General features: G+C 37.6%; 4 protein-coding genes across 12 annotated transcripts in view; 2 read left to right on the top strand and 2 right to left on the bottom strand.

Moving 5' to 3' along the window:
* Reg-5 (Rhythmically expressed gene 5) overlaps positions 1-20569 on the top strand; it is a 41405-nt gene extending 20836 nt beyond the window's left edge. Inside the window, exons 1-5 of one of the 2 annotated variants that reach the window (XM_090177430.1) lie at positions 15676-16056; positions 17681-17747; positions 18835-18939; positions 19289-19363; positions 20149-20569. In XM_090177430.1, coding sequence (XP_090033556.1) covers positions 15946-16056; positions 17681-17747; positions 18835-18939; positions 19289-19363; positions 20149-20240 — 450 coding nt within the window. In that variant the 5' untranslated portion in view covers positions 15676-15945 and the 3' untranslated portion in view covers positions 20241-20569. Of the gene's footprint in view, positions 1-15675; positions 16057-17680; positions 17748-18834; positions 18940-19288; positions 19364-20148 lie in introns of those variants that run through there. The other variant, XM_090177431.1, reaches the window with a different exon arrangement.
* On the bottom strand, positions 4253-7447 carry LOC149941168 (pancreatic lipase-related protein 2-like). 3 transcript variants are annotated; one of them, XM_090177472.1, is made up of 10 exons: positions 7126-7447; positions 6650-6927; positions 6420-6566; positions 6232-6340; positions 6044-6160; positions 5828-5941; positions 5107-5460; positions 4920-5034; positions 4648-4830; positions 4253-4570 (listed from the first exon to the last, which is right to left on the bottom strand). In XM_090177472.1, exons 1-10 carry the CDS (start codon positions 7274-7276, stop codon positions 4471-4473), a joined length of 1668 nt encoding a protein of 555 aa, XP_090033598.1. In that variant the 5' UTR covers positions 7277-7447; the 3' UTR covers positions 4253-4470. The 3 variants fall into 3 exon arrangements, with proteins under 3 accessions (XP_090033598.1, XP_090033600.1, XP_090033599.1); XM_090177474.1 differs by having other exon boundaries at positions 5107-5418; positions 7126-7446; XM_090177473.1 differs by having other exon boundaries at positions 4254-4570; positions 5107-5457; positions 7126-7446.
* Positions 20562-22254, bottom strand: LOC149941166 (SAP30-binding protein). Of its 3 annotated transcripts, none has more exons than XM_090177427.1 (7): positions 22156-22254; positions 21849-22082; positions 21651-21787; positions 21531-21582; positions 21291-21471; positions 20998-21230; positions 20564-20937 (listed from the first exon to the last, which is right to left on the bottom strand). In XM_090177427.1, the coding sequence occupies exons 2-7, from the start codon at positions 22057-22059 to the stop codon at positions 20765-20767; spliced, it is 987 nt and encodes a 328-aa protein (XP_090033553.1). In that variant the 5' UTR covers positions 22060-22082; positions 22156-22254; the 3' UTR covers positions 20564-20764. The 3 variants fall into 3 exon arrangements, with proteins under 3 accessions (XP_090033555.1, XP_090033553.1, XP_090033554.1); XM_090177428.1 differs by having other exon boundaries at positions 21849-22065; positions 22156-22249; XM_090177429.1 differs by having other exon boundaries at positions 20562-20931; positions 21849-22248.
* A 142-nt stretch (positions 22255-22396) lies between these two features.
* The window catches only part of heph (polypyrimidine tract-binding protein 1 heph), a 76643-nt gene continuing 73238 nt past the window's right edge, over positions 22397-25801 (top strand). Inside the window, exons 1-3 of one of the 4 annotated variants that reach the window (XM_090177419.1) lie at positions 22397-22792; positions 23168-23272; positions 24174-24198. In XM_090177419.1, the coding sequence (XP_090033545.1) occupies positions 22785-22792; positions 23168-23272; positions 24174-24198 (138 nt within the window). In that variant the 5' untranslated portion in view covers positions 22397-22784. The remainder of the gene's footprint in view (positions 22793-23167; positions 23273-24173; positions 24199-25801) is intronic. The other 3 variants (XM_090177421.1, XM_090177420.1, XM_090177422.1) reach the window with 3 other exon arrangements.

Genomic DNA, 25801 nt, shown 5'->3' with positions numbered 1-25801 from the left:
CTGACCAGGTCCACGAAATCGAGGTTGTACGTTACCATACTGGTGAAAGTCATTTACAGCCAGGCCCGGACTGGCTCCTTTGGGGGCCCTCGGCTAGAGACTGAAGAGGGGCCCCCTTATCGGGCGGTGTGGGGGTATGGAATAAAAATCTAAAGGTTATTTATAGGACAACAAAAAACGTTTAAAGTGTACTATATTCTACGTGCACATTAATTTGAAAAGTCAAACGCGTCTAACGGACCTTTAGGAAAATTTATTATAAGCAATTTGGGGCCCCCTTGAGCCGGGGGCCCTCGGTGATCGCCTATCAGCCGACCTGGCCAGTCCGGGCCTGTTTACAGCTCGCCTTACAGTAGTTATGGATGGTCTTCTATCTGGATGTAGTTGCTCAAAGATCTCACTCACTCGTCGTAGATTTCTTCCACCTTCCGCGTAGTAAATGGCCACTAGTTCCGTACGATCAGCTCTGGAATATTGAGGCATGATTGTTAAGATTGATTACGACAATAATGTTACACAGTATGTATTACAGTTATTTAAATACTAAATAAATTTAAGGTTTTTACTGACCTTTAAACCTGTGGTCTATTTATCTTCTCGCCTATCAGGGTTAAAATAGGTTTCGAATACGACTACATGCAAACACAGGCCTATTAGATTAAAAAAATAATAGGAAAAGTCAACAGTTAATGAGCCAGATTGTGGTTCAAAAAGAGTGCCACGCCCGAGGGGCTGATCACTCCGTGTAATCGGTGTACAGAGCCGTACCTTTGACTGTACTAATGGGATTATGCGTAATCTTTGAAGTCCCTGCCTTTGGCAGTGCTAATCTAAGCGTAATCCGGCGTATTCGGTGTACAGATTTTCTAAGAGTGGTTAGCCCCTCGGCCACGCCTCATGACCCCCGAAATGTGAAATACTGTATTTCAAAACGATGAATAGGGTGAAACCGTTCGGCACATTGGCAAGCAAGGTCGCCAGATCTTACGTAATTTAAATCGCCATTAATAATTTAATTAATTAATTTAATTTCTTCGCCATTGTCTCCTCGATTTTTCAGCGGTGTTTATTGCATTAAACACCAGATTAAAAAATTTCTGACTTTCATAAAGTTACACTACTCTCCCAATGGAATTCAAAAAAAGTTATTTTAGCTTGCCCAACTTGTCACTTTTTCAAGTCGTATTTTGTCCGCCAACGCTATTTGTGCGTTTTCGGTGACGTTCTACAATTTTCTCATTGACAATTTTCTTATAGCACCTAGCGGTTAAAATTTAAATTTTCAAAAAACGTGAAAATAATTTTCGATTTAGATGCAATTTTGGTAGAAAGTGTCCCCCGGTACGTATAATGTACAGTACAAATTTCAACTTTCTAGAAAACATAGTTTTTGAAAATCATCACTTTTTCGAGCGAAAAAAAAAACACCCTGTATAACCTATTGCTATAATTCCAAGATATAAGTGACAGCGTTTATAGAAATGCTTGGATTTCAGGTCAGAACTTATATACCGGTACACCTTGTATATCAATCAACCCATATCACCAGTTTTCTAATTATATTGCCAGGACGGGTGGCCAACAGCTATAGGCCGCGGTAGAATACCAGTGCTGCCAGGCGCACCCCTTACGCGAGCCATCTAACCCTGCGAAAGGTGCAGCAATGTGACGACCACTCCGAGCTTCGCACACAGCCGGATTTTCATGGAGGGTTCAAGGATGGTTGATGTCTCATCATCGACAAACACCCAGCCCAAAAGAGTCATCGCCCGCTAGAGAAAGTACCTAAAAAAACGTTCTGACGGGCACACTGCAGCGCAGCTGGAGCCGGAACTCACCGGTTGATCTCCAAACCAATTTTGAGCTTAACAAGTGCCAATTTCCAACAACCTGTTTAAGCGCCCCAGAAAGTGCACCCCTTGACCTAGATTTCAGGACAAAGTGAACTGGGCCAAGGCTTGTTAAATTTGATTATTTTTTTGTGCGACTAGACTTGACTCGTCCAACACGCAGTCCCTAATAACATCCAGGCTCCACTATTGGATATTAACTTTACTCCACCTAACGGTAAAAGGTGCTGATGAAGTGTGTAAAAAAATTAACCAGTAATATCCAAACACTTTTGTTAACCACCGGTATTTTTATTTGGCTCGCGTTGAGTGAAACATTTAGTAAAGGCCCGCAGCCGCACTTTTGTGAGGAAGTGTCCAATTTCTGACTCCACGCCGTTGAGTGAACAAAAATGTACAGATATTTTATATTTATATTTATTGGGTTTAATTTAATCTACAATTGTATTTCCTTTATCTCAAGTCTTACTTTATCTCGAAAAAAACCTTTTTTTAAATAATTTGTCAAACTGGTATAAGAATATCGTTATTTACACGTACATTAAAATCAATAAAATTCAAAAACAATGAAAATAAATAAATAAAATTCTGATTTCAATTAAATAAATGTTTTTTTCGATTGCAAAACAAAAATCAAAAATCTTGTTAAAAAGTGTAACTTTAGTGCTACACTTTCTCAACCCTACTCGAGCGGAGGGGAAATAAAAAAAAAATGGCAGCCTCTCCAACGGTACTGAAAATAGTTTGTAGTATTTAACAAAATGTCACGGACGTTTGAGTACACACAATCCCCCCGATGTATTAAATATATTTTAGATATTAAATTTAAATTTGAACTAATTTCCATCTCATCTTTTACGTATTTTTTGAGTTACCTGGTTTTGGAAATAAATTAGCAAAGCGCGATTTCTGCTTTTATTTAAATTAATTTTTAGACAAACCGAATTTTTAAAGTTAGCTGGTTTTGGAATTAAGGTAGTGAAACTCAAATGTTTTTTGGAGTTATATGGCTCCTGTATCAATTGGTACTAGTGCGTACGCGGCCTCTATGGTCCCGCGAAGTGGCCAGAAATCTCACTTAAAATTAAAATTTCTTAATGGAACCGATAACCAAGGTCGGTCTTAATATAAAAAAGTATCTAGATTTAAAGTCGAAAATCGCCATATAGCAAATGACCAAATTGTGGCCCCCCGATCTAAAAAAATCATAACGGGCTACCGAGGGCCACACTGTACCCACAAATCCTTTATTGACTGTGTGTAAAAATGGAAAGGAATGACCTTTTGTAATTAAAGTTAAATATTTTCATGTTAACGTATTGTATTTTGAAATTCACCAGTCTCGTTTCCCAGTGCCGAATTAAGGACTAGGCCTACTAGGCACCGAATTCAAACTATTTGCTCTTGTAAAAGTACTACCATAAGTACCTAATATGTTCTTTAAGTGTGTCTGTTAGCGTATGTTGTTGTATTCCATTGTTTTTCAGATGAATACCCTATAGGTGATTTTATACAATTCCCTTCAAAGTCAAATGTAGGGTTTGTGCTACGGGGACTGGACGAACAACTGGTTTGTTTGTGGTTTCTCTTAGTTCTGGCAAAGTTGAGAATTTTACCTATCAAAGGTCTGGCAGTATGCTGGTGAGGGGGGCAAGACAGTCGGGGAATGATATTATTGATGCGCCTATAGCGCACTCAGAGATCTTTGAGAATAAAAAAAGAGACGTGGTAGCTTTACCATCGACAATGTAGAAGATTCTGTATTATCTGTAATACCAAAAAAAACAACCTTTTCGACACCACCCCTACCTCTCGTAACGACGAGTGACATTTGGTAAGACCCCTGAATTAAAATAGCGCCACGAGCCTTATAATTATGAAATTTATTTTAGAATTATTTATTGTTTTACCTCTAGAAATTTAATTAGAAATTTAATTAGTAATGTACCTTACAATTGTTGATAATCTACGTTCCGGAGTACATGTCAGCGACCCCTGCTCCTACCCCCTGTAACCTTTAATCGTGTTTGTATGAACACCCCTTCCTTGTTACAGTGTTAAGTAATTTGTGAACCTCGTCGCACTTTGAGAGAAAATGTTACTTTATGCATTTTAAAAACCATATGCTGGTTTTCAGCATGTCTTTTGGTCACTTTAAACCATTTAATGATCACATTGAAATATATTCCGAAAGGAACTATTGCTCTAGCCGAAATGCCATTTTGTAATTTGGGTAAGAGGCATCGCGCAATTTACCTTCAAAATAGATTAATTTGCATCTTTAGACTACTTTTGGATCTCAGTTTTATTACCATTTTCATCCTTTTATGTTAGAATCGAATTTCAGTTGCGCATTCTTTTAAATTAATTTCATTTGAACGAATGAATGTACACGATGATTGAGTGAATACGTATGTATTTGATAATGATTATGTACATTATATTACAAAGATTCCACGAGCAGAAACACGAGTATTAAACAGGGCAAAAATGACTAAGTCCACTGTCGAGATTGTATTGAATAATAAAGGCAGAATCGTGCTGTCCACGCCGAAATACTTATAATTGTTCTTATCACAAACGAGCTTTTACGGTAGATAAATTTAAGGATATTACTAAATTAGTAACTAGTAGTCTTCTTGTTGACCAACAATTGTTGTCCGGGAGGATGGCCAGCGGGACCACTTCCGCCAAAAACGATCGTATTGAAACTCTGAGCGCTGTAGGACGAAATTATAATTAGAACACTCAAATAATTCGAATGCTATCGGAAGTGTCGTATAGATTTGCAACGCACCTTCTGTTTGAGTATTCCATGGGAACAATTTTGACGTTCCGGATGTGCAGCCTCCTTTCAATCGCCGACCATTGATAAGCCGGAGTCCAACTCAAAGAGGCCAACACGACGTTGTAGGGAGTCAGTTTCGAGGGACTCGTTATCAAGTATAATTGTGTCGAGCCCGGAATGAACGTTTCAACTCTGTAAACGAGATAATAATTTCCTTCTATCACGCTCTGATAATAATTTATCAAATCTATCATGAAAAACGGATTTGGATTCGAACCTACCCTTTCCTAAGGCCCAAATCGAGAATTTGGCCGTCCGTCGTGACGATACGCGTAGATAATGTCCCTTCTTCGATCGTTTGACCCTGAAGTTCGATCGCCACTTGATAGTGATACACTATAAGCGGGGGGGAAATAAAACTTAAATTTTCCTTTGCATGGAGGGTGGTACACGCGCTCGAATACTTACGACAAAATGGTTCACTAGCTGCCGTTGAGATGAAGTACTTTTGGGAAACTGTGCGGTTTCCTTCAACGACACCTCCGTACTGGGTGTAGAGCCTCCTTTGCAAGAGTCTATCTCGCGTGTCTTCCATGTCGTAGCTCATGAGGGCGCAGCCTTTGCCGTCCGAACCGCAATCCGCGCATTTCCCCGAGAGGAAGGCGGAATAATCGGGACACGCGTAGGCCATTTGTTTACACCGTCCCGCTTTTCGGTTGATGGACTCGATGAAAAGTGTTATGGCCCGATCGTGGTTGCAAACGATCAACGTCCTTATTCCTGAGATAATGAAACCCCATGAAAATATCCCCAACCAATCTACTTGAAGTGTAGGAGCAAAAGAGAGAACCAACGTGCAAAAAAGGCCACGGCAAAAAAGAAAAACAAAGAGAAAGAAAGAACTTAAGACACCCCGTAACCGAGAAATAACTACTAACAGAAACCAGAGCCATCTACCAGTAGCGTATGAACCGTGGTCTAAGATGGTACAGGCGAACCACGGTCCGGAACCCGTATGGGTTTGAATATTAGTTCAACAATTTTTTAGCCTAACCCAAAAAAGGGCTCGGGGGAACCATTCTCGTGCGGCCAACGCTTCTTTCAAATAACTCATTTACCAGAGTTCGGGAAAGTCTCACTACGGATGGCACTGGCTAAATTCAAATTGATACTTAAATATTACAAGTACCGTTTATCACGTTTCCCTCTATCGTTTTGGGATCGGTCTTAGCGCATCCGGGTTGGTTGTGTCCATCGTTGGGGAAGAAATCAACGTGTCCCAATGAGTCAGTGGATCCCAAGGCTGCGCAAAGAAAAACATGACGCGATATTTAAATGACACTTCTCATTATCAGTAGAGAATGTGACGAGTTCCGCGGCTGTTAGTCAGCGAAAACATATATACCTAAAGTGAGGATAGTGTCCGCATCCGTGTGCCAAACGTCGACGAACAAGGCGTCACTCGGGTCCAATCGAACATTGGGGGGCATGTTTATGAAGTACGGACCAGCTGGATCCAGCCCTGATTAGAGAGAAGAACAACAAGTTGGTTATATGGGTCGCGTGGCTTAGAAATAATTGCGAAATACTGACCTGAAATTCTTCCCAGCTTTTCCAATCTTTCTCCGGCATATCCCGCAACGTGCGCTCCCAAACTGTGACCGATTAAATGAACCGATTCTTGCGTAATGCCCATTCGTTTCTGTCATAAATAGATAAGTATTTTTGTGATTCACTCGCACTTTGGTTTTTGTTGCAATATTTGTAACTTTGCGATATACCTCCAAAAGCCTGATTAACAAAGCTATCTCCGCTCCCAACACCCTAGTATTAGCCGTGGCTTGCGTGTACGGGAATTGGTTACCACAGCTCCAATCCACCACGATTACGTTATAGTCACCACGTTGTAGGAAAGCGTCTTTCATTTTCTAAAACATTATTAAAAACTTAAATTTTATTTGAGATCTTTAGAAAATAAACTTTGATTTGAAGTTCTCGAAAGCTCTTATACCATCATCCAATCGACGAGGTAGATGCTATCGAAAAGACCGTGGATGATGAACTTGGTCTTCCTGCCCGCGTTGAAGGTCGATTTGGTGAGGCTGAAAGAGTTCTTGGCGCTCAACAGGAAGGGTTCCTCCGGATTCATACGCGTGTAAAGCAGAAACCTACTGTTGATCTTGTTACGATGAAAAGGGAGGACGTTGATTGGTCGGTTTTCCGGGTGGAAAAACCCTTCGTCTATCGTTGAAAAACATCCCAGTTCATCCATACAAATAATTTCGGAAGCTGAGATATAAATGATTAAAATATGCCATTAACAATTCATTCGTAAAGCTCGTAAGAATCGGTTTCAAAAAAGCTCTAATTTTCTTTTTGAGATTTAACGAACTATCAAAAGTAATAGTTTGATACGACGAGGCTGTGTGACTTGCTGGGCATTGAATAGTTTTATCTATGTAGATAAATTATAAATATTTACATTACCTTTTAATTCTCTTAAAAATGGATTATTCATATCGTTGATAAAATTATTCCCAAATAACGGTCCAGTAAAAACGTTCAAATCGTTCAAAATGGACGAATTTACTCCGATGAAACAAATGGTGAAAATTGCGAATACTAAATTCCCCGTCATGTTGTATAATATTTGTATATTACTACTTGTTTTAAAAAAATATATATTTACACTATTAAAAACCAACAGCGATGCTATTGGATGGTACCCTTATCCTAAATGCGCGGATACTGTACACGAAACCCTTATTTATAGAGTTCGTTAGGAGAGAGTATTAGAAATGATAAGCTTTTGAAAGTTTCCTTTCATTTATTCGCGAAATATTTATTGTTTGGTGATCATATCGGCGTATTCGGGGGTGGGGAAATGATACGTAGGAACCTTGAATCTCTTCGATAGTCGAGTGTTTTTCAAACTCATTTCATTTGGCTTTCTCGAAAATGACGGTTATTAGCGAATAATTTTCGTTGGTGGGGGGTGTGATCTGATATTGGGCGAATCCGAACCTTGAAGCGGAGTTCGCTCGTACTCGCATTGGGCTCTTTGGCCCAACGGAGGATCGTCATAACGGTGACGATTGCGTTATCGAAAGGGAAACCCTAGGATTACGAAAATATCAGCTAAAGATAAGCTTTATAATACCGTGATATGGGTCGTGGATTGATTGCAGGATGGTTTTCAACAGTGCGCTCCGCGATTTAGTTATATAAAATATGCACTTCACATCATCGGATCAGTTTTGTTTTTCCACATCTTAAAGCCTTATCTAGATTTCGATACATAATTTGAAAGATAATTTTTTTCTAAGGAAATGTAGGTCTAGGTCAAATATTCGACTGTGACGTTTTAGCTAGATTTTGGTTGACAGCGACAAAATGGAAAAATTTATAGGATATTTACTAACGTTTCGGTTATCGAACTTTGTTTGTTGACTCGAGAAATCCCCGGAAAATAATCTGATTATCTTCTACATATCTAAATACCAGTAACAGAAGTATCTCCTTTTAGTGCTAATGTGATTCGCTTGAAACTCGTACATTCGCAGGCTCCCATTATTTTTTAAAAATGTTGTTAAGAATTACAAATTTAATGAGTTTCTAAAATTATTACATATAAATGTAGTTAATAATTAATTAATTATTCGAAGACAGAGAAATCTTTACGTTTTACAATGCCAGACAAAGTGGAACGCGCAGTTACGTTTGTGCCATCAAGGAGCAACAAACGCAAGGAGAACGCAGCTAGCCTTTAAACACGCTAACGCAGTGTTGTGTACATATTTTATTGGACGAGCCTTTACGCTGAACGTTTTACGGAAAGGGGGAAGACAGGCGCTAAGCCATCTAACCAATGAAAACTGTACGCAAGCAAATGCGTGACTTTTGATGGGTTGCTATATGAAGTATATTCACCAAATTTCAGCCTTTTATCTCAAAGCATGAAGTCAGAATAACTTTTTTAAACTTTCCCCGACCGTATTTTCCAAATAAAATCTACCTTGACCACCGGTGACCACTTTTGACCACTTTCCCATGGTGGGATTCATGGAAATTTTTCAGGGGCTGTTCAGACCGATTTTAGGAACACATTGCAAAAGAGAAAAATTCTATTCAATTTTTTTTTAGTTACTTCCCTTTTTTAATTTAAATCGACTGGACTAACAAGATATGTTTACCAAGTTCCATGTCTCTAAAACTGCACGAGGGGTTGTACAAAATAATTTATTTCTAAAGAACTAAAAATACTACTTTGGGATTTTGATCTTTCCGACTAAATCATAAACGGGGAATTCGAAAAAAAATATTTATATTTCACTAAAATTGGGGTAACAGGTAAAGGTCAAAGGTCATACAATTTAAACTGTTTTTTGAGACTAAGAAAATCAATATAGAATTTTTAAAATTTTATGCTGGTTTGTATAAGAAAAATGCTTTACAATAAGCTTTATCCCATTAAAATCAGACTTTTATTGACGGAGATATCAATTTCCAAGTTTTTGGTGTTGAGGCCTTTTTGGCCTTTTTTGCTAAAGTTCTATAGCGAATATCTCAAAAACCGCTTATCGCACATTAAAAATAATTTGTAAATCGGCTTTTACGACCAAAATAACCCTTAAGGCAAATTTTTATCCAAATCTAAAAAGGTAGGGTGGATACCTTTGGACGATTTGTCATGGAATGACCCAATAGTAAGTGTAGGCAGCTGTTGACTCGTGTGGCTTGAAAGGCTTGCCGCCACCCTCTTGCGCAATTTATTCTGGTCATCGGTAATTGGCTTCCCAAGTCACTAGTTGACTTAGGCCTGTGTGCTTAGCTAATTATAATTATACTTACGTGTTTCATTTTACTAGCCTTGGTGAATACCGCTTTCGTAAGATATTTATTACGAACTTTGGATATTTGACTAGGATTAACCAACATAACCCTTCGCATTATTTCTATAAAACATATAGAAGGTTTTTAGACTTAATAATGTAAGTCTGTGGCTATTAAAACACCGATACCAATAAGGCAGAATACTTTAATATGCAAATCTAACTGCGCGGAGTTTCAGTGGGCCAAGGATAATATTTTTAATGAGTATCGAAACTCGCGTCGGAGACGTTGCGTTTCCAAAACTCCATTATGAATAAAGTTATAAAATAACTAAGCGCTCGGAAACCGAAAAACGTGTCGTTTAAACTCGCGACTTCTCGAATTCTATTTTCCGCTGATAACGTGCAGTGACGTAACGCAGTTCGCAAATCGAAATTAGCCGAGGTCTTCACGGCATCCGCCATCTGTTTCACGTGCAGCCCAATATTATCCAACAGTTTGTTCGGCCGGGTCTAGATAAATCCATTTTAATGCCCCCCCCCCCCCCTTTCAATAATATCGGAATTTCCCGGGGTTTTCTCGGTCTCGATGCTAATAAAGCCGGTTCGAGGCGGTTGACATCATGGACGAGCTTACGAGTCAAAGAAAAAAAAGGGTTTCTTTTGGTAAACATTCAACCTCTGTAGGAAAGCTCGTTTTTGTCGCGTCTGAATGTCGACAAGGACGTCAACGTAAGGTCAAGACGGGTTCAAGGCAGGTCGAGAACCAGATTCGCCGCCCCTCCGACAACCTCCACCCCTTCGACAGGATTTGAAATTTCCCCGAAACCGATTCTCTTTTAAACATTGCCTTCTTGTCGCGAATTAGTGTAGCTAAAGAAAACTCGCTTCTTCTAATTTACGATTGGCCCACCTAATGACGTCAGCGACCAAAGAATGATCGGAATTTCGTCTATATATTTTCTTTTTATTCGGGATATATTCCGAAGTTATTACGTGATATCTTACTATATAAAGAGGATGGGGTACCTATACTCGGCTACCCCTGATAAGATTGGTGTATTCTGTTTAGAATTTCAGGGTTTTCCTAAACCAATTTTTCTTCGATCTTTCAACGCGATAGTTCTTTTTATAAAGTAACGTGGCCTTATTGTTTAAATTTGGGTCTTACGTCATAGTCTCTTGCTTTTATCACAGCCAACTTTGATCTCTCGCGCTACAGCGGCTATCTCATTCGTGGACGTTTCTGTGTTAACCTATGAGCAAAAGATGTGTATGACGTGAGCGCCCCTAGCGGATTATTATTTTTAGAATAGCTTTTACATTGAAGCCAATATAAAAACCGAGCGTGGCGCTGAACTCCTACACGTTATAGTACAGTTTATAGGGGGAAATCATTGCTCGCGGAATTTCGACGAATGTGTTCGCCGCTGTAGCGCGAACAGCGCGTGATCAAAGTTGGTCGTGCTTTTACAAGTCTACGAACGCGCGCTACAGTCGCCAGAGGAACGTTACTTTTTCTAGCGCACGTGCAAATAGCTCGTGCGAAGAATATACTAATAAAGCCGGGTCTCGTGACGTAAGAGCAACATTTTAACAAGTTGAGCGAGACCACTTTTTATTTTATAAAATCAACTATTGACGTAGTTTTAAATGACGTTTTAGCGCGCGACACTGTCTTGGGCACACAACCATAGACTAAGAAAGTAAAGGTGAAACCTTTCTTAGTCTACGACACCTAGGAGCAACAAACACAACACCCCACACAAGGAGAACGCAACCCGTCAAAAGTCGTGGATTTTCTTGCGTACGTTTTTCGGAAGGGGAAAATTTGGAATTTGTCTACCCCCCCGCCCGTAAAACGTTCAGCGTAAAGGCTCGTGACGCTCGTCCAATGAAATTCGTACACAACCCTTCGTTAGCGTGTTTAAAGGCTAGCTGCGTTCTCCTTGTGTTTGTTGCTCCTAGATGACACAACCTTCTTTGCGTGCTTTTTTGACCATAACATGTAGAGGTATTTTCAAGTGCAAAATGAATTTTAAAATCCGTCAATTGCGACAACCAATACCGTTATTTTGACGCGTTGTGTTGGTCTCCGAAGACTTCGTCACGCGAATAGAATGTATGACCCCATTTTATTGAAGGAAATCCCGAGACATATATTCAGCTATTTAAAACAATCAAAATATGATTATAGCATCCATCCACTTGACTTATCAATGACGTCTTCTCCCAACTTCAACTGGACGAAATTTTTCTCTTCGTATTCTCATTTAGCCAATTGAAGTTGACGTATACTAGAAACTTCGTTCGACAGATTCAAAAGAAAGAGAAAGGATGCTGGATGATTTATCAACCGATAGATATCGGAGATTCGGGGTTTTTTTTTTTTGATACCCAGTAAAATTGTATCGCGTGTCACTGGCAGTTTCGATTTCACTTTCGGGGGTCAAGAGGAGGGCTCGGATCAGGGACGACGTCTTCCAGACGCCTTTCCCAACACGATCAACTTTCCAAAATTCCCGAGTTGGAAATTCCTGAAATATTTTAAAACTCCTTGCTGAAACCCCTTCTTCGTACGTGGCAGCCACTCGTATTAAGAGTATTTATTTAAAATATTATTGGGTTGATTGGATAAATTGAGGTTTCTTTGTAGGGCTACTTCGGCTTCCAGGATATAGAAAATGTAAATTAAAATAACAATAAAATGAAAAATACGAGGGCGGAAAATTTCGTTTATCTAGAGAGAAATGTCAATTTGTACTCGACGCTACCTGAGAGAAAAAGTCAAGTAAGTCGAGATACGTGACTATTGAAAGAAATTCAAAATAAGAATCCTCGAGTGTTTTTCAATTAAAGTGACTCTGTACAAAATTTTCAATATATATTTTCACTCTATCTTTATCAATTTTCATTAGTAGATTATCATTGTTATCATGCTAGATTTCGAACTTAAAACTGGTTTTTCTCAAATAGGGGTTTTTAGACTCGCTTGACTCTTGCTCTAAGGTAGCGTCGAGGCGAAAACTTCAGGCAATAGCGTCGCTAGTCATTTTTATTCGATCGTTCCTTAAAATTGTCCTTGACTATAAAACTCGTTAAATTAAATTGATTAGTGGAAGAAAATAACAGATAATTTAGATTCATTATTTCGCGGTGGAATAATACGCTTTCTCGATAATTAGACGCTTACCGAGTATTCCTTTTCGTGCGAAACTTTCATTCACAGTTTCTCGCGTAGTGGTAAAATAACATACTGACGTAATTACGTTTTTTAATGGCGAAAGCTAATGACGTCATAGATTCCCACGCAAAAAGCCGTTGCTTTTTGAGGAAGAATTAAACGATCGACCATCTCAATCTAGCGTTAATTAAGAAGCTTCTCTCGAATAATTTACTTGGGAGGCCTCTCGTTTTCAGGATCAGTTCTAGCCTGATAGTTCCGGGAAAGGTAGTGCTCGGAATTGTTTATTCATTATCCACAAATTTTCCGATTTATTTAAAAAACGTTGGTAAAAAGAATATCATTTTAACTTATTTAATTATGTTTTTTTTACGCAACCAAGCATTTATTTGAATAAAAGTGGTATTTATTTAAATAATTGTTTGTTTTATTTAAATAATAGGCTTATTCACTTTCGATTATTTTAACATTTTACAATTTTTATTCAACTATTGGTTATTTAAATAAATATTATTTAAATATCACCGAGCTTATTTTATTCATGAATAAAAATTAATCGAATGCCGAGCACTAGGAAAAGGCAGGTTAGGCGCAGTGTTGCCGGGTTTAAATGACGTCTGGCAGCCCAATCGAAAACTAAACTAGCCAGAAATCCTTCCAGGGAGAGGTTCAAACTATGTAAAACCCCTGAGAGGGGTCGAGAAGGGGATGAAATTTTAGTACAGCCAAAGCAAAGAATATAAAGTGTAGCTCCGTCTAGTGGAACTTTTGCGCCTCTCGTTTTTAAAGAGAGACCGGGTTGCGGTAACCGTTTCCGGTTACTCTGATTTGCTTTGCCGGAAGTTTCTAGCGCAGCCAAAACACACGGCCAATAATATCAATCCTTCCATTCCTGGGGCTTTATATTCTTTGGTCAAAGATACGACCAAGAGGGGACGGGAGTTGACGTGGAAACCCTCCCCTTGTTTACGCCACTAAAACTAACCCAAAAAAGCCCCCACCATAAAAAATGTTTTTCCGAAAAATAGCCCAAATTTTTGACCATTTTATGGTCAAATTTTCACAAAATAGATTAGGAATTTTTATAGTTCTAAGCGCGAATTTTCGGTGAAATAATTACTATATATAAACAATAACCAAACCAAAAAAATATAATTTTTGTTTTTAGCAGATTTGCTGTCTAATATTAGGTATAGTCACGCGTAATATTTACCCCCTGGACTTCCGCGATTCCGTTATCACCTCGTTTTCGTTCAACTTTCCCTCCGTTTTACACATTTTACGGTAAAATTATTCCCTAAACAGCTAGGCAATCGCTATTTGGTGATAACTGATAACCATAAAAAAAGGCCCAAAAATCAGCCTCCCGCCCAAGCCTTTTTTCCCCGCCAAGCGCTTTGAAAAGGAGCACAATCAGGCGGGAAAACCGCCCATGTGGCAACTCTGGTTAGGAATATAGTCCGCCGCTTCTTTAGACGAATACGGAAGAGGGTTGGGGACGTAGAAGATATACACAGGGAACGTCAAATCAGAACCGGTTAGACTTTTAAACGCGAATTTTTATTTTTCCACTACAGTCATCGAGAAGATATAACCACGCGGGCTTTTACTGGCTCCAACGTTTTTCGGGCTTTTTTTACGTCGATTGGAAAAGCCTTTCGAGCATTTTGCGAATTACGCGCCGACAGATATTGCGAAATTTACGCACAATTTCGACCACTATGATCTGGCAGCCCGCATTCAGTTTTATTCCTATTTTTATGAAACTTTCAACAAAAAACAAAATGATTTTGAAAACGCCTAACGTATTTATTGAACTACCAATTCTCCACATTTCCGAAATAAAATTATATCTGTCGAAGACGTAATCAGCGAAAGCTAAGCGCATTGATGAAATGATTAATCCCACCCTTAACGCTGGTTTTCCTCGCATTACATAAGTGTATAATTTTGTAACATAAGTGTGACACTTCCCATGAAAAAGTTTTACTGAGAGCTATTCGCGAGACAGACTGCATTACTGGCTTCGTTGCGGTTTTGCTTGCTCCCGCGTCACACGTAGCCTTTGACCGCGCCTCGCTAGGGGGAGATTTTCTTCTGGTGATGACCTCACTTCGTTACTAGCGCTCAGTAAAATATTCCCCAAAGTGACAAACTTATGGAACAATATTATAGACTTGGTCTAAAGTATTAGGCAAATTCGAAAGTTACCCCTGGAAAGTCGCTTCTCCCGGAACACCGGTAGCTTGTGAAAACGTCTCCGTGAAATCTTTGGAAATGATCCAGCGTGCCTCTTATGTGGGGAACCCAACGAAGACCTGTGCCATATCGTTCGTGAATGTCCAGCGTTCGACGAGGAAAGAGTTGTCGAACCTTATTTGTTACCCATGGTGACCCTATTTGCCTTCGACAATGTGGGAGATCGCCATCTAATTGAAAACACGAAGTACCTCCCGAAGCGGTGGTGGTTTCAAAGAAATGACATCTAGCGGGCCAACTAACAATAAACCGCCATATATAGAAACATTTGTAATTAATTTGTATATATAATATACATAATTTTTTTTTTACAATTTCAATATATGTTCCAACATAAAGATATATATTTCTAACTTGTATAATTATAGCCTGTGAGCTTTGCTCCTTCCTGCTCGAAAAGGAATTTGGCATATAAAAATTCATTAATTCATTGGGGCACTTTTAATTTTTATTCGTGTTCAGTCTAAAATTGACCTAATGATGTTAACCATATATATATTTAAGTAACGCTGATACCGAGATATAACGGGTAATTAGAGGCATTGGGCTTCGCGGTGCTTGAAACCGGTAGCGTCGTGTAGTAAAACGGTCTTGTTGAATGATGTCCCCCTGTGGATATGTCCCCCTCACCCCGCTCATCGCGTATTTTTTTCCTCTCTCCAGTTGCGCGGGCCAATCCGGCGTCGGCGTTTCGTCCCCCCATCGCGCCTCTCTCGCTGCGTACACGTATTTTTGAAGCGAGATATAAAAGCGTGACCGACTTAAGCGCGGCAGTTTGAACCCCGAAACGCTTCGCTAAAGTTCACAGATAAATATACAAATACGTATTTTGTACGAATTTTGGTTTGGCGTTTGGAAGAAGCGTCTCGCCTCCTTCTCTCTGGATTCCGAAAAGGAAACGCGCCTAAATTTGCCACTACTTTAATAAGAGGCGTTTTAATTTCTCAATTTTATCGCGGATATTAATTAAATGTTCTAAGTATTTTTTTTTTAATTCGAAAGAAAACATAAATCGATAAAATTGTTTCAAAAATGCCCGCGAACGCGAAAATGTTCGGTTTGTTTTTGGCGGCTTGTTGCTTAGCGACCGTCTCACGCGGAAGCGCCATGCCCATCTGGGAGATGCTCACCTACGAAGAAAAGGTACACTGCACTTGACAACTTTTTCATATTATGACAGGCCCCCTAAAAACGCTTAGATAGGCTATTGAATACGTCGTTATTGTTAACTATCACTTCTTATCTTTTGACTAGCTTACGAGAGTTTCCTGTGGTCTTTCTACGTGTTTATTTATGTCAATGTTTAGTTAGCGGGCGCGGAATTTGTTGTAGATTAGATAATCCCCCGGGGGAGGGGGTGGAGTGCTGGTGAAGTATAGGAATTGGCTTTTAAAAGAAATAGAATGTGAAAATTATCACAATGGAAGATTACTTCCACATTTCAAGCGGTGCTAAATTATTGTCGATTTTAGTTTCAAGGGTAATTTCATTTCCTTCTTTTATTCCATAATTTCACGCGTCGTCGGTTCCACGTTACTTTGTAAGACTATACCGGTACGACGAATTTTTACGATGTTTTCCGTTTTGAAAACTTTTTGTATCACGAAATATTATGCCTTTTAAATATTTTTATTGTAACACTTGGCGATATTAATATTAAATAATTTTATTTCTTATTATCAAAAATTAAATAACGTAATTATACAGTTTTTAAATATATTTCTTGAGGAAATTCTAGGACTAGCAAATCAAATATTAGGCGTACGAGATAGTATACCCGCTATAGGAAATTAATCGTTAATTATTTTATCAAATGTTGCTAAAGGGCGAATAATAGCTAATAAAATCGGGTGAAACGTTACATTACGTTAAAAAGAGTAACGTTAAGATTTTATTATTGCGCGAGTATTTTTGAGTGGTAAATTATGCCGAAGATAAGACATTTTGTCACAATCTCCCCTCCCCGTTCATCGAATCCAAGAAGGTTAACTGGATAATAATTATCCTGGCGAGGAATTTCGTAACTTGCCAAGTTTTTTCGCGTTGAACTTGGGAAGCGAATATTTAAAAAGTTTGAGGTGTTTTTTTTTGCGCCAAGAGAGAGAGGCTCTAAAACGAGTAATATTTCTTTTAATTTCAATTTGGGTCATTGCAATGTGAGCAAACGGAAATCGCATTGAAAGAAAGAAGACCCTGACTACGACGCGTGTCTCGCCGGGTATCGACGAAAATTGGAAATTGAGCAACGAAGGGGACGAAAACTTCATTTTTAGCTGGAGAAAATGCAACGAATAATTATCATCCTTTTGTCCTAATTTCGACGTTGCGGGGTTTTTTCTTTCAAATCCTTTTTTTTTACTTACGGAGTCAGATCGTCCAAAATTTAAATATCCATAAGTTCGTTTTATTCGTTATCACATTTACAGTGTTTCTACAAATTTTAGTCAATGAAATTTCGATACCTGAATTAGGTTTTTACGCAAATTACCCTTGACTAACTATATATAAAAACCCATAATTACTTTAGGAAGTAATTACCGAAAAATTTCTTACGATTAAAATCGCGTTATTTTTCGATGGAAAATAATTCTCGAGCTGTAAAAAAAACCGCTCGAATATTAATAGCCTGATAATAATTTATGAAAAACTAATGGCACGCGCGCGGTATTTTGCCATAAATCAATCCAACAATCTTAAATTTGATTCGAATAGAAAAAAATAACAGGATATGCTTAATTAAAATCGGCTTTTATTAATTTATTTTTAGATGGGCCGCATTCTCTATTCCTTGATGCATTTAGTCGGAGATTACTGCAGGAATTCCGAAATTCCAGGTAATTATCAACATCGGGGAGAAATGGCAATGGAATTTGTAGGTTTTTTTTAATTTAAGGCGTTTATAGTTTTACCCAAGTTACGTCATATAGGGGCGCCTCGCATTCTGTAATATTATAGCATCTTTTTTAAATTTTTCTTTTTCATACAACGACCCCTAGAATTTTGACAGCGAAATATTTGAAAAGTGTTTTATAGTTATTACGTTCATGGTTTTTATTCTGTCGTTTGGGTAGCGAGTTGTAAAATTTTGAATATAATCGGACTAGAAAATTAAAAAAAAATCGACCTTTATTAGTACCTTACAGCGAAGCCCGTAACAATTCCCAAATAGAAGCCGATGCGATATAGAAGTTAAGCAAAGCGAAGTAGAACGGTTTTGATAGTACTGCCTAGCTAATTTGACGAAACGTCAACGATACCTTTAAGAAGCCTAAACGCTCGAATTCTGAACGTCGGTTGCTTAGCCTCTCTGTAATCCCAATTTTAAATGAAGATAAATAGGAGTCTGCGAACATAAACGAATAAAGGAATTGTCCACGGGCAGAAATCAATCGAGGTCAGAAGGGAACGCGGCGCCAAAGTAACATCTTCTGCCGCTACAACTCGAGGAAAAATTGAGAGAAAAATAAAGTCCAGCAAAAAGATATTTTAAAATTAGTCTGCATTATACATCTGGGGAAATTCCTCACTTCTAATATTTACAGAAATTTATAATTTATTTATTAAAGGGAACCTATTTTCCATCCATCCCATTCGTTTCTATAAAGGCTGCTCTAGTTTTATTCTACCTCGGTATCTCAATAGCTTCTGAAATTATGGCATTTATGATTTGTATGGATCCGAATTCGAAGCACGAATCCTTTTGTATTAAAGTTTACGTTGAACTAAATTCAATTAAATTTTTACACCTCACTGAATAAAATGACGCAACGTTTTCTACGCATTCTCTTCATCTTCGAACCGCTACCGCGAAGTGGCGAATACGAATATTATTCTTCGCGTGAAAAAAACACGCCCTTGAAAATTATTGTTTATTATTTCGTGATGAAAATAACGTTTTATTCTTGTTTTGTATTTTTATAGACTGTAGAAAAGTCATGATGCTCTACGGAGTATCGAGTCTCATGAACCAAAGCGATAAAAACCTCGAACAGTTGGATCCTTACCAAAAAGAGAGCTTGCAAACAAGTACGATTATTTCATACCGCATTATCTGCGAATCCCCAGAAATTTACAAATTCTTAAGTGTCAATATTATAACGATTCCTTCACACTTGGGAGTATTGCTTAACTAGCCAGTTTCGTTCTATTAAATCATATTGTAGTGATTCTTTTGGTAGTTTTCTTAAACGTTAAAGCGGCAAAACTCCAAGAAAGAAAATATTTTGGTAAATTTTACTAACGCTATTGTAGAGTTCTAGAAAATAGTAGAGTTGTTTCTCTATATTTTCTAATGTTATTTCGTAGTATATGAATATTTACGAAGCCTCATTTCTTTATCTGTTTCCGCTTTCTTATTTTTTTTATCCAAAAATAGTTTGGCAAGCAGCGTACAAGTCGAGTTTCAAATTCCCGGTTTCCTCTGTCAAACCTGGAAGTCGAACGTTGTCTTGTGAGTATAAATAATAAGCTCCTAATTATTTTAACACCCTTCTACGGCGTATGCAAATAATGATTCATCCATTTCCCTGGTGTTACACGCGTTTTATCAGCAGTATATAATATATATTCTTCTATAAGTATTATTCTACGATGTAACAAAGAAACATGTAGCCGAATGCGCCCAAAACATCACGGTTAAACATTTACCGCCGATATTACTCCGCCTAACAGTGTACAATGTCTTATTACCTATTTATAAACTATATTTCCCCGATGTAATAGTTTGGAAACATTAGCGGGAGCCTGCGAAAGTACGTGTTACAACTGAAGAACATTACCAGTACATGGAGATAAATCTCTCTCTCTAAGATTGTATTATATACTTATGGTTTTATAACTCTCGTTGAACACTCAGATAAAGGTTAATTAGCTCGTTGCTTTATCTCTAAAATGTTATAAAGTTTTTGAAGAATCGATATGATATTACCAAATAGAATGGTAAACTAATACGACTGAAATATATTTAAATAGCGATATTAGGTCCCTATATAGATTATTACGTTCAATGAGGATTTGTGGTCCTATATTATCAGCATTGGAAATCTGTTTATGGGATTATTTAGGGTTAGCGTCGTGTTTTAAATAGGAACAGGAACAGCGTGTAGTAGATGATGTAGTCGCGAAAGAGCTAGGAAAAGGGTGAATCATTGGTACATCCTTTTTTATTTGCCGTTCTCTTTATCTCTGGCAAAAACTGCGGTGGTTGGTAATTAACGATAAAATATCTAATTGTAGCGATTTTATTTGGACTTGAAGAGTTTGACGAAGACGTTGAGAGGCCACCGACTAAGTTCTTGGCACCCATGAAGCCAGTGCGAACGCGATAAATAAAGATTCGTTGGTGAAAAGCGGCCACCAGAAGAAAAAAAACTATGCAAAAGCTTTAAGCCTTTAAAAGGTACATTAAGAAAAGCAGCCGAATAGGTTATTTTTATACGCTTTTGTCGGCCAGATACACGATTTAACGCGGCTGGTTCGCGTTTGTACCCCTCCTTTTATGTATAAGCGCCAGTCCCTCGAGAGAGTAGCAAGTATCTTGCTGAAACGTTTCGACGCGCGCGCTAGCTTGTAAATCATTGTTCTCATAATTAAGATCTATTTTTTTATGCTTAAAATTAAATAATCAAATACATAAATATTGTTTAAAAATATTTTATTCCTGACGTTTTACTACTGTTTCACCAGCAATGAATGATCTTAAAAATTATCAAATTTTTTCCACTTCATTTTTTTAATTTGCGGGCAATGAAAATTTTTTAAAGTAAAACAAACAAAGTATTTATGATTACAGAAATGGAAGTACTGAATTCATAGTAAGAATAACGTATTTACAAAAGGAAATACTTAAATATTAAACCTTCTTCTTGGTTATTGTGCCAAAAGCGCTAATAATGGTAGGTTTTGTTCCTGTAGCGATAGGAACAACGCTAGGTGTTACGAGTGTTGCGGGCTTCACAGGGACTGGTAAAGCGGTTCCTTGAGTCGCACCCATGTCCCATTTACTTCTACGTTTCATCGCTATTTCTAGAAAGAATGTATAGATATTTTCAAACAGTTTTGATTTGTGAACGTGGTGCCTTTTACCTATTGCCGAATTAGCGGAATCAGTCTGAGGTTTCTTAGCAGTTCCAGAGATGAATTCAACTTTAGTTTTTTCCTTACGCTCTTTTTCCTTCTTATCCATTTCTTCTTTTTGCCTCTTTGCGAGTTCATCGTAGAAAGATTGGGCTCCCCAGCAGTGAGGGTCGTAGATCTCTGGAGGATAGTTTGTGCCCATCTCGTCAATCCCACAATACGCAATGAGTTTTTCGTAAATGCTATAAATAACAAGAAAATGTAGTTTGGATAATTATGACGTATCTTTGACACCAGTTCACCTGGGATTCCTGAAGTCTTTCCTTCTTTGTATAGAGTCGTTCATGTTTTTGCCCTCTTTTACCTTCTTCTCATAATGCTTTGCAAACTTTTCTTGTAATGCGTTGGAACACCGCCCAGGATAGTCAGGAGGTAGCTCTATTTCGTCAGTTTTTGTCAAAAGCAAACTACGGTGGAATGTTACTAAGAAGGAAACATTATAAATTTTTACAGTTGTAAATGGGGGGGATTGGTAGTCCTACTTGGTGAAACTGCTCTTTTATATTCATTTTCATTCTTTTTACTTTCTGATGGCTGAAATTAAGATGCAATCAATAAAAATGTAACCAGAATGTAATGGTAAGAAATTAAGAGTGCATTACGGGGCTTTCATCCATAGGCTCATTGTCAAAGCTTGTACTGATGTTGACTTCTTTATCCCCATCTTCAATCCCTTCATTAGTTGAGTATGAAACCAATAAAGCTGGTCTTTTATTCTCGAGAGAAGCGATAGAATATGCTAAAATATTGAAACCCAATTAGATGGACATTTGAGGTAGATTATTTTATTTTAAGTTTACATTTGGTTTGGGGCGTACTTTCTCTACTTGATTTTTCATCTGAAACGTCTGGAACTGTTAGAGAATATCGATTTGATGCATTATTAGTATTATTATTAACACTTCGAGAATCATCTTCCTCATCTGAATATTCAACAGCACTGCCTTCTGAATCTGTATAAGTCTCCGTTAAGCTGGCCAAAGCCGCTGTTTTATGAACATCTTTACTCATTTTTATCTTATAAATATAACTCACTTTATTAGGAAAGTTTTATGTGCAGTGTAATTTCAATTAATCTAATATAACACCATTAAACAATTTACTAACCTTAAAAATGTCGATCGCATTTTATAATCATTACAATGAAGTCGCCATTATAAAACGCGTTAGCCGCCACCTATATGTGTTTGTTGAATCTAGGAGGATTCCTAGGTTGAATTAAACCAATTTTAAAAAGAATAAACTTTATTAAATACAAAAATTAATAATCGAAAAACTGTTTTATTTAAAACTTCCTTTCATTGATTTACTTATCCAAAATTATTCAAAACGTATCGACTTTTCGGATAGTTCATATATAGATGGCAGTACATGTTTTGAAAGTGAAGTCCACGAATGAGTTTCACCAGAAAGCATTTCAAACGTACGATCTCTCCTTTGACTCTTTGTTGTTACAACATTTTGTTCCTTCTATGTTTTCGCGGTATCTATTTATTTGATTGTCTAGTTTCCTTACATAAATAAGCGGAATTGGTGTAAAGCGTACGTTTTTGCGCCAAAAGATAAGTAGTTAAATTGAATAATATTAAGTCATAACAACTTCAACCACCTTGCTGAATGGTGGTTAATGCCACGGCGGGCTCTGATCTATGTAGAAGCGCGAAAGTGACTAAGCCTAACGCGTGCCCGTACGAAAACTTAAGCCTTGGTCTGTTATAACAACATCGTCGAGGACAATGAACGGGTAAGATGGTTTTCTTTTATTTTAAACGTTCTTTCTTAGTTATTGGATAGTTTTTATAGAGCATTTTTTGCGGGGGAATATTTGTTCCGTTAAACCAAAGGCTGTCAGTAACATTAGATAAATATATGAAAAGATATATATTCCATTTCATTATCACTGGGCTGGGGTAGCGATGAAATGTCACAAGATGCGATAAAAAAAATACCCCAACTGGGTGTCACGTGGTCATGCTTATTATCAACTTGTGAATTGTCAATTCGATTTCATAGCTATTTATGGGGAAGGCGAATATTATATTTAAATCTTGTATAAAAGTTTTAAATTAGTTTGAATTTCCTGGATCTGCGTCTACATGATTTGTGTTTATCTTTTTAGACTCGTGGATTACCGAGTCCCAACACTCATTCCCAACGTTAGCCCACATTTTTGGAAAGTAGAAACGAGGCTTCCTAAAACATCTGCCGCAGCATATTTGTCTCGGTAGGTTTTAATCCGTCCTAAACTTTAAGACTGAGATTTGGGCATTTTTGTTGCCTTTTAATAACGAATTGATATTATGATCTGACATCATTTTTTTGTGTATTTTGGGCTCTCTCATGAATCTCAACAGTTCTATGACATCTTTTATGTATGTTTAAATTTGTCTTTACGCATAATCGGCTTTATTAAGAGTTCTATTATATTTCTCTGTTGATGGTTTCATTTAGTATTTCAATCTCTCTCTCTTCTGAATCATCCCCTATCCAGCTTTGGTCATATAATTTATATACAACTTATAACTGTTTCTTTACATGCATTAATCTTTTTTTTTAATCATTTTCCTAAGTTTTTTTAAACCTCCACACTTCAGTCTATCACTATAAGTTTTTTTAAACCTCCACACTTCAGTCTATCACTATAAGTTTTGTTGATTATTCTTCTATATAAAGTTTTTATCCTGAACCTTTAAATGAAATTTCTAATGCACAGCATACTTTTTGTTTTTTGCCAAAGATATTTAACTTCTTATAAATTTCAACATCTTGACTTTGAGTATCTCCTTCTTGTTAGGATACATACTTGCTGTTTTTGCATCTGCGCTTCTCTTAAAATGTTTATTTTTCACTTCTCTTTATGGCCTGCAAAACTCCTATCGCTCTGATTCTTTACTCTATAAGCAATGATTTCTCGCTAAAGTCTGAAACCATTAAAGTATTTTTACCGAGCCGTAATTTTTTGTTTTGTTTTGGATGGATTTACATAATTTTTTTTAAATCAAATTTCATTTTACTTATTTTATAACTTGATTTGTAGTACTCAATTAGCTAAGACTGAAATATTTCTTTTTAAATGTGATTAAACTCAAACATTGAATGTTCAATAAATTATTATTTTTTTACAGGGATATCGTCACCACGGGGATTAAAGTGAGTACCACACCATTCTTTTTATTAAATTTGTTAAATAAAGGGAACTTACAGAGACAATTTCTTCGTTGCGCCTAACGAAGGGTAGTGGGGGTAAAACTTCAAAGAATTAAGTCCTAATTTTTTTAGACAGTGTGGCAATTTCCCAAGAAGAGTTATTGTAAACAATTACCGTATGACTTACTTATAAAGTGGTTATAGTATTTATCTCTCTAAACGCTTGGCAGCTTAATTTCATGAAACCAACCCTTTCAATGGTTGGAAGGGCCAGATAATGAAAATTTCAACCAATGAAATGTCACGAGACACTATAAAAAAATTTGCCAACACCCAGCCCAATTTTACGCAAATGCAAATATTTAGGTATTAAATATACTAGTTGATTGAGCCAATTTCTTTATCTTGCGAGTTAGTCTTAAATGAAATTGCGAGAAATCGTTGTTTTTGGAACTCCTTTACTCCCTTTGCTAAACAGCTGGCTGTTTTAGCGACAGGCTTTTAACTTCCTGCCTCCATATAAGGCATTTTTCACTCTTATTTTTAAATATACTCTACTTATATTTGATAGGAAAACCACCTCTGGTATTACCTTCTTTACTTTCAATGAAACATTTTTTATCATACAAAAAAGAAGGAAATTCATTATAAATGGTCAAGGGCGATATCTCTACCCCATTTTTATCTAACAAAAAAATAAATTAAAAATGTAGGGCACGGTCCCGTATCTTGGGAAGAATTTGTCCCTCGTCACCTCGGAAACGACTCAAGTCAAGCAAAGATCCCATCGCGCATTCTCAATAATGATAGTTCCGTATCTTTAATGGAAGTTGATTAATCATTCATTACAATTGGCGAGCGTTGATAATTACATTACGCCTTCATTAGATTAATCTTCCGTACGAGTATTATTACTTAAACCTGTTTCTAGGGGATCCGTGGTCACTCACTGCGGTATCGAATGTTTATTCCGACTACGGCCCCATTGATGCGGAAGGTTTTAGATTACCTTGCCAACCAACGAGAAAAAAAAACCCGTTTGGTCCCTTTCTCGAAAAGTTCGGTGGAAATTTTCAAGGGTCTTTGGTAGATGTACGCTCCCCTTTCCCTCTGGGTTAAGAACTTTCAAGGCTTTTCGTTTGCCCCCCAAAGACGACTTACGATCCTTTTGCCAAAAGCTTATTTCCTACGTTTTTTGCGCCCCTCGTGGAGAGAAAAAAACCAAGGTTTCTGTCTTTCGCCGCTACTTTAGAGACCATTGTGACTGAATGTAGACCAGTATGATAAATGCCTACAGGGAAACTAACGCTGGAAATTAGAAACTTTTCTCTCTAGATGTACGTATGAGGTTCTTGAAATGTTTTTAGATTAAAGGGGGATTCAACCTTCGCTATTTTATGCCACTCGCGCGCGATACAGCGCGTGTAATAAATAAATAAAAAATCAGCGCGCGATGTTTCGTGCGGTTTATACAAACCAGAAGGCAGATTCGCTCCCCTAATGTTGCGCAGCGCCCCCTTTTATCTAAAAACATTTCAAGAACCTCATTATGACGCTTCCCTCCCCCGTTTATAAGCGGTAGATGCGGTAATTACGCTCTAATCCG

The sequence above is a fragment of the Leiobunum rupestre genome, chromosome 6, assembly GCF_980474605.1.
Source record: "Leiobunum rupestre chromosome 6, qqLeiRupe1.1.hap1, whole genome shotgun sequence".
Lineage (NCBI taxonomy): Eukaryota > Metazoa > Arthropoda > Arachnida > Opiliones > Sclerosomatidae > Leiobunum > Leiobunum rupestre.
Note: the sequence above shows the minus strand (reverse complement) of the source record. Positions and strands in the feature narration are given on the sequence as shown.